Below are 15,280 nucleotides of genomic sequence, written 5' to 3' on the forward strand. Positions count from 1 at the left end.
ATGAGGTGTCCACCCTTCCATGCTACCATTGATACATGTCTCATTGCCTACAGATCATACATGAACCATGTCCTCCGTCTGTGAGTTTTGTGGTGCACGTCTTTGGCCGTGTGAAATGAAGAAGGAAGATACACCATCAATGGGAAAATATTGTTGCGAAGGTGGGAAAGTATCGCTCTTTCCTCTTGCAAGACCGCCATATGTATTGGAGAGGCTACTCACTAATAGTGATGCTTTGAGTAGGTCTTTCAGAAGAAACATCAAGAGTTACAATAGTGTTATGGCATTTGCATCTCCTGGAGCTACCGTTGATGAGACATTGATGGGTAGGTCTGGTGCATATTGCTTTCGTGTACATGGCGGTGTGTACCATCGAATTGGTTCTTTGCTAGCACATGAAGCAGGGGCTCCAAAATTTGCACATATATATGTATATGATACTGAGCATGAGGTTCGGAATCGTATGAGTGCCTTGGATGGTTTGAATTTGTCCACTCTTGAAGCATTATCAATGATGATGTGATCATGTAATCCGTATGCGAATGCCTTCTACAATGTTGGTAGAATGTTACGTGACAGTCCTGGTGTGGAGATCAAAATGACAATCTGTGAGAATAGAAATACTTCCAGGCAGTACTTGATACTTGTTGGCAATGAGGTTGCTGCGATTATGCCAGGTCAAGGGGATGTACAAACAGTTGGCCATCGAGACATTGTGATACATTGTAAAAATGGAAGGCTGCAAAGGATTTCAAATCTGCACAGGTCGTACATGCCACTATTGTATGTTCTTCTCTTTCCACGAGGAGAAGATGGATGGCATATCAAGCTTCCTTATGATAATGTGCATGTCCCTTTGGATGCCTTGGTTGGTCAACAATGTGTCACTCAAAGAGAGTACTATGCATATCGGCTACAGGTTCATGCTAATACAGAGTCATGCTTACTTTGTGGGGGTCTTTTACTTCAACAATTTATGGTTGATGCATATTGTGCCATTGAGGAATGTCGTCTTGCATGGGTCCGTACAAATCAGCAGACGTTGAGGGCAGAATTGTATGCACGCTTGGTTGACATGGTGTATTTTTCTGGGAGTGATGCTGTAGTTGGACGGTCTGCAGGTCGAAGAATTGTCTTACCCTCATCTTTTATAGGCGGCCCTTGGCACATGTACCAATTGTATCAAGATGCAATGGCAATTGTGCGTGCAAAGGGAAAGCCACGCCTATTTATCACATTCACATGTAACCCCAAATGGCCAGAAATAAATGAGGCATTACTTCCAGGACAGGTTTCCTCTGATCGACCAGACATGACCACCAGGATTTTCTTCTTGAAACATTCGAGCATGATGAAGTATATCTTAAAGAAATATATTTTTGGAAAAGAGGTGGTTTACATGTCTGTCGTGGAGTCCCAAAAGAGAGGCTTGCCACATTCTCATACATTATTGATTCTAGATCCTCGATGTAAGCCTCAATCAACATTTGACTATGACAAGATGGTTTGTGCAGAGCTGCCAGATAAAAATAGATTTCCAGTGCTGCATGATATCATTGTTAGTTGTAACATTCATGGTCCATGTGGTGAGTTCAATAGTTCATCTCCTTGCATGGTTGATGGCCGATGTATTAGAAAATATCCACGTTCATTTTGTGAGCAAACAAGCATGGATAATAATGGCTACCCCATTTATGTGCGACGAAACAATGGCTTCACCGCCAAGGTTAGGGGTTCTACTATTGATAACCGATGGGTTGTGCCATATAATCCTATTTTGTAAACACTATTTGATGCGCATATCAATGTTGAGGTATGCTCGACAATTTCAGCCGTCAAGTATGTCTATAAGTACATCTACAAGGGGCATGATAGGGCAACTGTAAGATTCATAGACATGTACACGGATGGCCGCTATTTATCTGCATCTGAGTCTTGCTGGAGAATTTTTGAATATCCTTTGCACAATGACGCACCAGTTGTTCAGAGATTGAGCGTGCATGTTCCGTGTCATAAAATCTAATATCTAACCAACCCAAATGATTTTCTCATATTAAATTGATCACTTAATGTGGGAGAATAAACGGGAACAAGTGTTAAGATATAGATATGTGCTTATAGATCTATCTCAACACGGGGCCAATGGTAAAGGGGCCCAAATGAGAGATGGTCTATCAGAGAGCAAGGCTATCCAATGGAGCATAAGACCTTAGGGTTAAATTCATTGAAGACCTCCAATAATGTGTGTAAAAGTCCTTTGACCTTAGGTAAGCTAGGGCTGAGCTTGAGGTGGGAACCCGGCCCAAGCTCGAGGTGCTTGTCGTGCTTGAGATGCTTGTCTTGCTTGAGGTGCTTGTCATGCTTGAGGTGCTTGATTAAGATGCTTGAGGTGCTTGACTGGCTCCATGCTTGAGGTGCTTGACTTGGTGCATGATTAAGGTGCTTGAGGTGCCTTAAGAAGCTTGCCTGAGATGCTTGTGGGAACACCCCCTACTTCAAGTGCTTAGTCATGCTTGATGACTAAGGGGCTTGCTCATCCAAAGTCAAAAAGATCCCTACAAGGAGGGGGGTGAGCCTACAAGGGGGGGGGGGGGAGAGAGAGAACACACACACACACACACACACACACACACACACACACACACACACACACACACACACACACACACACACACACACACACACACACACACACACACAAGGGAAGCCCCAACTTCAAGAGGCAGCAAGGACACTTGTCAAGTTCCTCCTCATGTTGCCCTCATGGTGTGCCTGAAGCCTATTGGTTGGCCACACAAGGGGTCCAATGATAATTTAGGATATTTAATTAATTTATTTTGCATTTATCAAGTCCTCTCTCTCAAAGGGGAAAGGGGGACATTTGTCCCAAGGCTACCCCTGTTGCTTGTAATGGCTCCTGCTTGTGATTGGCTAGGCCTGGAGGGGTCCAATGAGCTTCAAGCATGAGCTACAAGGGGGGGTCGACCCAAGAAAGCTAGGGGGGTGATTAGGGGGTATACTCACCCACACACACACTCACAAACACTCTCATTGTGTACTATGCAAAATGCAAGAGCTCCCTCTCCTTCTCCAAGCAAGTAGAGGTTGAGAGCCTACACCAACACTCTTGGCTATGGAGTGCAAATCCATCCAAGAGCCATGCTTCAATGCTTGAGCTTGCCATCTATTTCTTCTTCATTACTATGCTTTTATGTATGCTAGCACAAGAGTTATGATAAGTGAGGAACTAGCTCTTTCTCGTATGAAATGTTTCTTCTTCCTCTTCCCTACCCTCATTCTCTGCTAGCTCTCTCCACCTTCGAAGGTGTTTGAGGTCTTGGGACTGAGGCTTGGTATAGTTAAAGCTTTCTTCAAGTTTAGGTTATGCTATGATGGTGATACATGAAGCTTTCCATCTTCATTGCTTCACCTAGGTCACAAGGAACACAAAGAATGTATTGTAACAAGTCTCTCTTTATGGGAGAAATCATAATACAAATGCCTATTGGAGGGGGGACCGGCTCCACATAAATCCGGTCCTCAACTGTTGTCATGTTCTCTAAATTCTCTCTCTTGCAAAAGTATTGTCTATGCCAAGTTAACTAATTGCTATGATTATGTTGCTATCTTCAATTATGTCTACTGGCTATGCTCACAAAATCATTTCTTGAAATTACTCTCATTAAATTCTGCTACTCTCAAATTGAATAGGCAAATTCCATTACATTCCGGCTGGTCAAATGGTGACTTTTCGAGATAATGATAGACTTAATGATGTCTTACAAAGAGATAATGCAGAGAAGACCACTTTGACAGAGTGATTCACATGCAACTTGGAGAATCCTAAAGCAAATGATAGTTTGTACATTGATTTTCCTCAAAAGTGGGTGTGGAATTCGGGTTCCAAGAAATGGACAAAGAGAGGTCGTTTGGACACTATTGGGCGGATGTATTTTGTGCAGCCCTCTGCAGGTGAACGATATTATGTCCGTTTGCTTTTGACTATTTGTAAAGGATGTGAATCATTTGAGGATCTACACTCCGCAAATGGTGTATTGTTTCCAACATTCAAGGCAGCATGCATTGCAAGGGGTATCTTGGAAGATGATGGGAATGGTTAGGATACATGGAGGAAGCTTGCAGTACACATACAGGCTTGCAATTGAGACATTTGTTTGTGACCATTCTATTGTTTTATGAACCCTCCTGCCCTCATCTCTTATGATAAATATTTCGACGTTTTTTGTATGAGGACTATCAACACATGTTGGAGATGAGATATGAGTCCTTAGATGGTTGTACACAGGTTGCTGAAGGGTATGCATTGAGAGATTAGCATAACATTCTTGGTACTTTTGGACGAAGTTTAGCTGAATTTCTTGGAATTCCAATGCCTAATGAACGCTTTGTGACACGGGATGAAAATAGCTTGCTTTTTCCAAGAGCAATGCCTTGACACAATGCAAGAGCTATCCGTGTCACGTGATATGGTACTTTTGGACGAAGTTTAGCTGAATTTCTGGGAATTCCAATGCCTGATGAGCGCTTTGTGACACGGGATGAAAATAGCTTGCTTTTCCAAGAGCAATGCCTTGACACAATGCAAGAGCTATCTGTGTCACGCGAAATGGAGCAGAGTCTAAATGAAGATCAAAGGATTGCTTTTGAGGTAGTGTTGCATGGATTGACTATTGATGGTGGGGTTATTTTTTCCCCAGTGCAGGGCCTGGGAAAAATTATTTTTATAATTGTTTGTTGTCACGTGTGCGTGGAGAAGGAGAAGTTGCATTGGCCACATCATCTTTTGGTATTTCAGCATTGCTATTGCGAAATGGACGCACTGCACATTCTAAATTCAAGATACCCTTGGACCTTGGTAGTTGTAGCACATGCAATATCCCTGTTCAAGGTCAACTTGCTGAATTGCTTAGAATGTGCAAGTTGATTGTGTGGGATGAGGCTCCTATGATGCATCGATATGCCTTCGAAGCTTTGGACAGGTCTTTGCAAGATATCTGGTGCTCAACCAATCCATGTGGTGAAAAAGTGTTTCTTCTTGGGGGAGATTTGAGACAGATCTTACCAGTGGTGTTCCAGGGAGCGCGTGCTGACCTTGTTGATGCTACACTTTGTGGATCGCACTTATGGAATCATGTGAAGATTCTTAGATTGGCACATAACATGCGTGTGGGAGGTGGTGATGTTGCAAATTCTGCCTATAGAGAATGGCTTATGGATGTAGGAAATGGGACTTTGACAATCGGTGATGAACAAATGATAGAAATCCCCCGTCACATGGTGCTTTCTTCATCCTCATTGGATGTATTGATAGGTTGCATCTATTCAAAAATTGATAAAGATGTGGTCCATGCAGAATACTTCAGAGAGCGGGCCATCCTTGCTCCAAAAAACTCTGAAGTTGATATTGTCAATGCTAAGGCCCTGTATACAATGAAAGGTGATGTTGTGCAATACTTTAGTGTTGACTCTGTGGCGGAAAACTCGATGCAAGATCCTTTCTTATACTCTGTGGAGTTTTTAAATAGTCTCACCTTGGGTGGTGGATTTCCAACACATTGCTTGGAGTTGAAAATGAATGCCCCAATAATTCTACTACGGAACAGTGATCCAAGTCGAGGTCTATGTAATGGGACACGCTTGGTGTGCAAGGCATTTCATGCAAGAGTTCTGGAGGCAGAAGTTATTACAGGTACACGGGTAGGCACTCGGGTTTTTATCCCTCAAATATGTTTTGTGCATTCTGGTACAAAGTTGCCATTTGTTCTTAGACGGAGGCAACTCCTAGTTAGATTGGCTTTTTGTATGATGATAAATAAGTCACAAGGACAAAGCATTGCCATATTGGGCCTATACTTGGTGACACCGGTCTTCACTCATGGACAACTGTATGTTGCATTTTCATGTGCACGTTCAACCACTAGAGTGAAGATTCTCCTATGTGACATTGATGTAAATGAAACAACTGTACTAACAACAAACATTGTGTACCATGAGATATTAAAGAATGCCATATGAAGGTTCCAATCCTTCTTTCTGTATGACGATAAATAAGTCACATGGCTAAAGCATTACCATGTTGGGCCTATACCTGGTGACACCGGTCTTCACTCATGGACAATTGTATGTTGCACTGTCACGCGCACGCTCAACTGTTGGAGTGAAAATTCTCCTACGTGACGTTGATGTAATTACAAAACAATTGCACTAACAATAAACATTATGTACCATGAGATATCAATCAATGCCATATGAAGGCTCCAATCCTTCTCGTCATTGTCTTCTTCTTTATATATGTTTCAAATCATAAAATATTTTGTGAATAAATTTTCTACCTCTCTCCATAACATATACTAAACTATGTCATGTGAAGGTTTTGTACCTTCCTCACATTGTCTATTTTGTGGTTTCTATTTGGGTATATAGATCATGGATCAAATGACTTATATGTCCGAGGTGTCCTTTCTATTGAATGTAGAAGATCATCCACATCTTGGTATGTTTTTGTCCACCATTAAGACATGATGTGGAGACTTATTATGTTATCTTTGAGACCTTGATTTTTTTTTCCATTATTTTTTATCTCTTATTTTTTTTCATCATTTTAAGCCACATTTTTGGTGTGCACCTTTGCCGCACAAAAAAATTGTTAGGACCATCCGCAAGCACTACAAGACCAGGTGTGTGTGCATGAAATCAGAAATTCACGGCATAAAGTAAGATTCATGGTTTTTTTGTTTCCTTATGTGTTACAGACCTTAGGAAGTTGCCATCTATCGATATCTTTACATTGCGTATTTTGGCATACTCCTCCGACGTTGAGTACGGTGTCTACTCGGTAAGGAAGGAGTGTGTGTCTTCCCAAGATGAAGATGATGCTCAATGGTTTGCTATATATGATTGTTGGGGTTAAGGCCTATGTGCCTTGACCGGTCACCCAGGTCATGGGCGCCCGCCCACTGTTACCTTATACTTATAGTGAGTATATTGTATAGGGGGAGCTGCCACTTCACAGTCTCCCCACCCACATCGTGTGTGTATCTCCTTCTCTCTCTCTCACTCTCCGTCTGTGGTGCTCCCCGATCCCCTTCAATTGGTATCAGAGCTATGGTGACCGCGGAGAGCACGACGGCTTTGAGAGCTTCGAGGCGATAGCTCGGTCGCTCTCGACGGTAGAGAGATTAAGAAAGCTTGGAAGCTTTGTGAGAATGCAATGGGAGCTTGTGAGCTCAGTTGAGAGTGATGTATGCTCTTGTGGAAGCTCAGAAAGGAGTGTGGAAGATTGTGTGTAAGTGAAGGTGCTGCCCTAAAAACTTTGTGCGCAGCAGCACTATTTTCAGATTCGTTTTTCTCCTTGTAGAATGCAGATCTGAGAATTCTTTCTCTCACGCCCATCCGATTCGACGTGGTCTACAACTTTGCAGAAGAAACTTTTTGCAAATTCCTCACCGTTTTGCTGATATTCAGCTCAGACTGACTGTATACAAAAATTCCAGATTTTCTGTTGTCGCATTGTGTGCGAGTTTGATGCACTTTTGGAAGCACGGGAGATGCTTGAAGTTGAGTGCATAAATTCTGAGCTGAAGATGCAATTGCAGCTTGTGCTAAGCTTGTGGTTTGAGGGTTTTTTGGTAGAGTTGGGCAACGAAGTACGGAGGCGTTTACACACCACCGAAGCGGTCTCTTGAGAGACGCAGTTTTTTGGAGCACACAGGTGGAGCTTCTTTCACTGGTTTTTACAGGATACTTTGGCAGTGATTTTGTGCTTGGATTCATGGTCTTTGTGGATGGTTTGCATATGGTTATGGCGCATGGTTGATGCCCATTATACATGCATTTTGACGAGCACTTTCAAGTGCCGGTGAGCTCTCTTGAGAGCATTGTTTTTGCATTGAATAAGTTTTCGGATTGCAAATCTTTTGGGGCTTGCTTATGCGCGGTCACTCCGTTGATGTACGTTGAGTGCGGATTGCCATTGTATGTGAAAATGTGGATCCATTTAGGCATTTCTACTCATTGGCATTGAGTAGTGTTATGGTTTATGGTAGAGATTGTACTTGAGTTTTTTGCTCAGTTTTCAGGGGAAATTCTGTCGGATTTTTCTCAGATTCTCGCCATAGTTTGTGATCGAGTGTTTACTCTCACTTTGACAGGTTTTGTCAGTTTGGACACAGTTTTGTGTTTTTGTATCCACTCTCGCAAGAGTGTGAGAGAGAGAAGGAGATACACACACGATGTGGGTGGGGAGACTGTGAAGTGGCAGCTCCCCCTATACATTATACTCATTATAAGTATAGGGTAACAGTGGACGGGCGCCCATGACCTGGGTGACCGGTCAAGGCATATAGGCCTTAACCCCAACAACCTCCCACTTAAAGGCGACTGTGCCTTTAAGCAAGAGAACCTAATCTAAAGACTACAAAAGGTGAGAGAAAACCGCTCTCAACCGATGCCCACTGGCGGGCTGTGATCGTGTGCATCCGACTGTCCTTCTCCCGTGTAAGTCCATACACCACCAGACGTACCGCACACGTACTGCAAGTATGTACGCAATACCTGCATATCTCCCTCGTGCACTATGCCATCATCAGTCAACAAATGACTGACAATCCCAACTGCAAATGCTCCCACTGCAGCTGCGATATCCGGTCTCAAGATCAGCATCTCATACATGAGACCACCGAATGCCGATGCAATGCTAGCGGGCCCTGCTAGCTCTACGGAGCATGCATCAACATATATATCCCTGGAAATAGGCATCTCTGACTGACAAGGCGTGTCAGCCACATGCATCTCCCGATTGTCCGCAAAAGACGCATCAACCTGTCGTGCAACCTCAGAGCAAACCAGCTGCTCTAGGTGTCTGCTGGAAGACATATCCTGCACAACTATATCCCCATGCTCACTGTCGAGCATAGAAAGGAATGACTGCATAATTGCTGACATCTTAGCCTCCTCTGCAATCATCCACTGCAAACATGACCACTCAATCTGCTGTGACTCACTAGAGCTCTCATGCTCTAACTCCGTATGCATAGACTCTTGCACAACGTCCTCCTATCGTGACTCACTAGAGCAAGACCGCTCTACATGTCTATCCTGCATAGAAGTATCTCGCACAACTGACTCTCTACTTTGCTCAGTCACTACAATATACTCACTATAAGTATAGGGTAACAGTGGGCGGGCGCCCATGACCTGGGCGACCGGTCAAGGCACATAGGCCTTAACCCCAACAACCTCCCACTTAAAGGACTGTGCCTTTAAGCAAGAGAACCTAGTCTAAAGACTACAAAAGGCGAGAGAAAACCGCTCTCAACCGATGGCCACTGGCGGGCTGTGATCGTGTGCATCCGGCTGTCCTGCTCCCGTGTAAGTCCATACACCACCATAGAGATTGCGGGTTGCACTCAGCATTTGCGTGCGGTGTTCTCTGCAGGTGGGAGATTTGTGCGTGTGTATGCATCGATACCGCAAAGTGTGGGCTTGGTGATTAGCTCACAGATTGCAGTGTGATACTAGAGCATGCGAGGCTTGTATTGACATTGCGGGAGCTCTATTTTGGAGTGTGTCTCACAGGTTTTACATTGTGTTTCTGGCCATATTTGTAGACAGTTTCCAGGTGTTGTTGGTGAGGTGATTTTGCTTTCTAGTTTGCTACATTGTGCTCATGGCAGAGACAGGTGATCGCTCAGACTATGATCTCTCAGAAATGCGCGTGTTTGATGGGTCAGACTTTGCAGCATGGAGAGAGTGTATGCTTGATGCATTGACACAGCGAGGGTTGCATCGACCATTGAGTGGTGATGCAGGTAGACCTTCAAACATGTCTGACGATCAGTGGCAGGAGCTAGAGGAGATGGCACTATCTACGCTCTCTTTGCATCTTGCGGAATCTGTATATGCTCTTGTTATGTATGAGACTACTTCGAGAGCACTTTGGCTCAGATTACATGATATGTATGATAGATCTGAGTCATCAAGGACTCGTGTGAGACATGTACATTCACGAGTACGCCGACAGGTGATATGTTGGTATTGTGGTCAGTTTGGACACGTTAGACGGCGCTGTTTTCGTCGTATGCGACATCGTAGGAGACATGGCAGTCTCAGAGATGTATGTAGTGATGCCATGGACTCAATTGCTTTAACAGTTGAGGCAGATGTAGTGTCGGAGTATACTAGTGACGGGGATGTCACTTTTACCTCGAGCTATGCACGAGATGCTATACATGTGGATAGTGCACTCCCTTCGCAGTGGTTGCTAGACGCAGATGCTATGTTTCATGTCACGCCGCATCGTGCATGGTTTTGTAGCTATTCTAGCGGGATGCTTGGCAGTGTACGTTTGACCGATGGATCGGTGCATGCGATAGCAGGTGCAGGAGATGTGAGACTGTCATTATCGAGTGGTGCATCTTACTTGTTACGACATGTGCGCTATGTACCAGATTTGACAGTGAGTTTGATCTCGATTGGTCAGCTTAGAGATTGTGGATGTCAGATTTCGCTATGAGAGCGACATTTAGTGATGCATTTGGGTTCACTAGTGATTGCGAGAGGTGCCAGGAGTGGTACACGTTACCCATTGCATGTGGATCACGGGAGAGACGGTGTTGTCTCTGTGATCATGCAACCAGGTAGAGAGCGAGAGAGCAGGCGAGTCTCTTTTGCTTGTGGGTTGCAAGATGATTTGCATGGAGTGCAGAGCAGTGACCTTGTTGTGCAGGTTGCGTCTACGGATGCACAGGTAGAGCGGGACAGCTCTAGTGAGTCGCAGCAGGACGAGTCATCAGAGGTGATGACAGAGATGACTCACATGGATGCAAAGATGTCGGCTATTGTGGAGTCATTTCTTGATATGCTTATGCCAGAGCTTGATGTAGATTCAGGACAGATGGATACTCTTGGTACACATGTGATATGTGGTGGGCACGAGGAGTCACTCCAGAGCTCGGAGTCAGAGTGCCATGGTCTCTATGATAGGGGACAGGATTGCCATGAGTTGAGTTCTGAGTTGGAGGTGGCAGAGGTTGCCAGGGTTGCATCAACGTTCGGTGTCCTCATGTACGAGATGCTGATCTCGAGGCAGGACATAGCAGCTACAGTGGGAGCATTTGTAGCAGGGTTGATTAGTTGTTCGATGACTGATCTCGGCATAGAGCATAGGGGAGGTTTGCAGGTATTGGACCGATACTTGCATGAGTGCATGAGCTCTTGTAGACTCTTTGCAGAGCTTGGAGCTAGCTCTGTGTGGCTTCCACAACGGGATGTTTGTCTATCAATAGAGCCGGATGCAGTAGCTCATCGAGAGTCAGTGGGCATAGGTTGAGAGAATACCTCACCTTCTATTAGTTGTACACTAGTAGATCTTGCTTAAAGGCACATTGGCCTTTAAGTGGGAGGTTGTTGGGGTTAAGGCCTATGTGCTTTGACCGGTCGCCCGGGTCATGGGCGCCCGCCCACTGTTACCCTATACTTATAGTGAGTATACTGTATAGGGGGAGCTGCTATTTCACAGTCTCCCCACCCACATCGTGTGTGTATCTCCTTCTCTCTCTCTCTCACTCTTCGTCTGTGGTGCTCCCCGATCCCCTTCAATGATGATTGGGAGTACCTCCAGAGTTCTAGGTTTGCTGAGTTGATCTACCAAATCTACTTGCCTAAACAACTTGCATGTTTGGCAGTACCATACATAGCTGCAATAACTGGTATGTGTAAATTGTTGTGTTTGGTGCTTCAATTGTATTATTTTGAAAAAAGTCTCCCTTTTTTACTACTATTGTTTGTTAATCCAGGAGATAATCAACCTTGGGATGGAAAAACGGTCCTTAATTTAGGAACGGAGAAACTCCAAGCCGATTGCCAATTGCATGATGAAGCGAGCTACGTTGATATTGCCTCTTAGATCTTTTGTGGCACGATAATGTCCTTGATTGTGTTTGCTTCTATGACAAACATACAATAGCTTTGCCATGCTTGTGATCCATTTTAGGCAATGTTCTTTGAAAATCTGGATACATTTCTAAATGTCTTGGTGTTTATTATGACTTTGTAATTCTATGCAATAGAGTTTTCCACTTGCGATTTGAGTTTGAGGGATCCAAGATATTAGGTTTATATTTTAGAGATCTTTGTTTAAGCACAATAATTCTATGCATTGATCCTCACGTTTGTGAGAGGATAGGTTGCTATGGAGAGCGAGAGAGAGAGATGTGCAATAAGGAAGAGAGAAAATCATGCATGTTGCTTGAGCAAAACATTAAAGTCTCTCTATGTCTTTTCTTGAACTTGCACCTCTTATGCTTTGTGTAGATTATGTTTTTTTGTATGATAAGATGTTATGTTCGTAATATTGTGCAAGGGATTGATTCCTTTGTGGTAGTTGACACATAGTTCAACTTTATATGCATTGTGATGTACTTTTTAATGGTACAGCTATGGAAAACATGAATAACAATGCCATCGTTGAGACCAAGTCGGATGGTATTGAGTCCACTCCTCCAAGGTTTGCCAATGTTTGAGCGGAAAAGAGAAGTGCTCGATGTGTGGGATCCTCTTCTATTAGTCCTGTGGTAAATGATGGGAATCATGAACTCATGGCTGAATTATGGGACTTCTTTGTCCGTACTGAGTCTAGACAATTGGACTTTGAATGACACTTGGAAGCACTTTTGGACGTGGCTCAGCAACGAATGGCCAATAAATTGTAGACCTTCGCAATGAGGTGTGTTTATGTGCACAACACTTCAATGGAGGAATGGCCCACGTTGAGGAGAACCAATTCAACATGCTAGTGCGCATGGAGCAACAATTTGAATCCATGCAAAGCTCACACATGCCCAATAGGGAAATCCAGGTCCAAATTGATGCACTGAAGGACCAGGTCCTTGCTTTAGAAGGAGAGGTAACCCGTCTCAAGGTCCATTTGAATTGATTGAATGCATTGATGACAAAGATGGCTCGAGCTTCTGATGGCCGTGCCATATAGCAACGTTCAACCTTGGCTACTAGAAATAGTTAAAGCATGTACTTTTGTGTGTTAATTTGTTTCACTATGTTGATGTACTAAAGCATACCTTGCTTTGAACTGCGTTGGTAGGATAAATTAGTGAACGTGTTTTTTTTTTATTTTTTTATACTTGTGTTGTTTGATCTACATGGCATGAAGCCATAGAGTATACTTAAATTAAGTTTTGAGACTTTGCTTGAGATGATATTTTTGGTCAAAACAATACGAGGTACTACCTTTGTGGCTTGGGGTCATAAGCTGGCATGTTTTAGAAAAGAGGCTTCCATCATTACAACTATGCTTAGCTATGTGAGCTTCAAGGACGTTGCAATGAAATACTTGGAAGCTTGATAGATTCCATGATATTTTTCCACTATCTACATTTCATTCTGAAAGTTATCTTTAGGTTTACAAGTAGAAATTGTCTTACTCCTTTAGATTTGGTTCACTTTTTGCACTCTCAAATAATTGGGTAGCACTTTCCAGACCCCATTATTAGTTCGTAATGACCATTGTAGACAACTTCAGATTGGGGTCATGCACATCAAACCACTTCAATGGAATATTTTATCGTATTAAGACCATATTAGGTATTTTGGTAAAAATCTCACATTATGCGAATCTCCAAATCGACTAAATTCATGTAATTTGGGAATTTTCCACTTAAAGTGGGAAAAATTGAGGTGTGTGGTTAGTAAATAAAGTGGAAATCTCATAGGATTGTGGTGTTGATAAACACCAAAAGTCAAGAGGATGTACAACACATGGATTTGAATAATAACTATAAATTACATAAAACAAAGGAAGATACAAAAAAGATTTTGTTTACAAACTGACTAGTATAGTCACAATAGAAGCTCCACATAATTCTACTCCACATTTGATACCATATCTGAAATTTGATCCAAGTGTGGTTGATGTGCACGAGTGAGGCCTTCTTTGGCTTTTAGAGCATGCCTTTTTGGAATCTTTATTCTTGAAAATGGTCCTTCTTTGTTGGGTCTCCAGGACCAAACAATTGCATCTACAGTTTTCCACACTTGTGGGTCCTTATAGTTGACAGCCCAATAACCCTTCCAACAATTACTGTAAGCTTGAGTATCTGTCATCCCACTTTTTCTCGCGCAAGGTGCCCAATATTGAATCAAGAGTTTTCTGTACTTTGGTGATGTAGGCTCATTATCAATGTCAGATAAAGCCATTGCAAGCCACACTGGATAGATTTCTCTGTCACTCGGAACAAGCATAAGAAAGTCACCTTGGTGCACATCAGACATAGGGTCAAACTCTTCCCTTGGCCTATCTCGTTGAGGCCCACAAAAATGATCGTTCAACTCTTCAAGGCCTAGGAATCTTTCTGCTCCTTGTTGCAAATTCATTGTAGTGCTTTGTAGGTGAATATATTCTTGAGTTTTTGGCGAAAACATTTCATACAAGACTCCCTCTGATATGATTGCTTTTCCAATCTCTTCAATTACCTTACTCCAATAATCTATCACGGGTCTATAATATCGCGGAATACTTGAACCATTCCCTAAATTTTTCCAAAATTTTATATAGTTCTTTAGCCCCAAAATGACTTCTTCGTGGGCCTTGACATACTCCGCCATTTGTACTAGAGGTGGATCTCCATGTGGTAACATTGGCTTGCCTTCTGTGTCTGTTTTCCAAAGGCGAATACTTCCACTCCAACTTGATACACCTACATGTGTCTTATATTGCATCATTGGTGTCTCATCCTGCATAAAGAACCTGAACTGAAGCGGTTTGGAATGTCCAACAAGTATGTCTTGTCCATCACAAAGATAGCCATCACAATATTGCTTGAAATCGGGGATCTTTGTGAGAAAAAATGGAGCTGGAGATGAAGATGAGTTGTTTCGTAATATATCCATCAAATGTGGCAAAGTATAGGTTTGTGTAACTCTCAGCTTCTCTGAAAACCTACTAAAGATAGCGTCTATGTCCTCATGTGTATGCCCAACCATTAAAAATCCCAGCTGGATGGTTTTGAAAACACCCCTTGCAACAAGCATTGACAAATAGGCAAATAAGTATCGATTTTTGTTTTCCCCTGCACAATTATCCAATTGTAGCAACAAGTTCTCTGGCAATCTGCGAAATGTTGACCCCAATTCCTGTTCTGCAATTTCTGACGACTGCACAATGGGCTCTTTTCCATCACTCAAGTTATGGTAGTCCAAAGCATCCCTTGAGTTCAAAGCATGTAGTAGTGAAATATTTCTCCTT

At 43.0% G+C, this 15,280-nt stretch overlaps 2 protein-coding genes across 2 annotated transcripts; both read left to right on the forward strand.

The window, feature by feature from the left end:
- The first annotated feature begins 565 nt into the window (after positions 1 to 565).
- On the forward strand, positions 566 to 1,783 carry LOC147447951 (uncharacterized). The gene has a single exon (XM_086523708.1). The coding sequence runs from the start codon at positions 566 to 568 to the stop codon at positions 1,781 to 1,783; it is 1,218 nt and encodes a 405-aa protein (XP_086379834.1).
- A 2,748-nt stretch (positions 1,784 to 4,531) lies between these two features.
- On the forward strand, positions 4,532 to 6,931 carry LOC147447952 (uncharacterized). The gene is made up of 3 exons (XM_086523709.1): positions 4,532 to 4,697; positions 4,817 to 5,710; positions 6,774 to 6,931. The coding sequence occupies exons 1-3, from the start codon at positions 4,532 to 4,534 to the stop codon at positions 6,929 to 6,931; spliced, it is 1,218 nt and encodes a 405-aa protein (XP_086379835.1).
- Positions 6,932 to 15,280: the final 8,349 nt, after the last annotated feature.

The sequence above is a fragment of the Adiantum capillus-veneris genome, chromosome 11 (genome assembly GCF_014529385.1).
Source record: "Adiantum capillus-veneris isolate H3 chromosome 11, ASM1452938v2, whole genome shotgun sequence".
Lineage (NCBI taxonomy): Eukaryota > Viridiplantae > Streptophyta > Polypodiopsida > Polypodiales > Pteridaceae > Adiantum > Adiantum capillus-veneris.

Coding starts and splice junctions, on each gene's coding strand:
- LOC147447951 (XM_086523708.1), top strand. CDS start 566: ATGTTACGTGACAGTCCTGGTGTGGAGATCAAAATGACAATCTGTGAG.
- LOC147447952 (XM_086523709.1), top strand. CDS start 4,532: ATGCCTGATGAGCGCTTTGTGACACGGGATGAAAATAGCTTGCTTTTC. Junction 4,698..4,816: donor GCATGGATTGACTATTGATG/GTGGGGTTATTT, acceptor TTGGTATTTCAG/CATTGCTATTGCGAAATGGA. Junction 5,711..6,773: donor GGAGGCAGAAGTTATTACAG/GTACACGGGTAG, acceptor TATGTGTTACAG/ACCTTAGGAAGTTGCCATCT.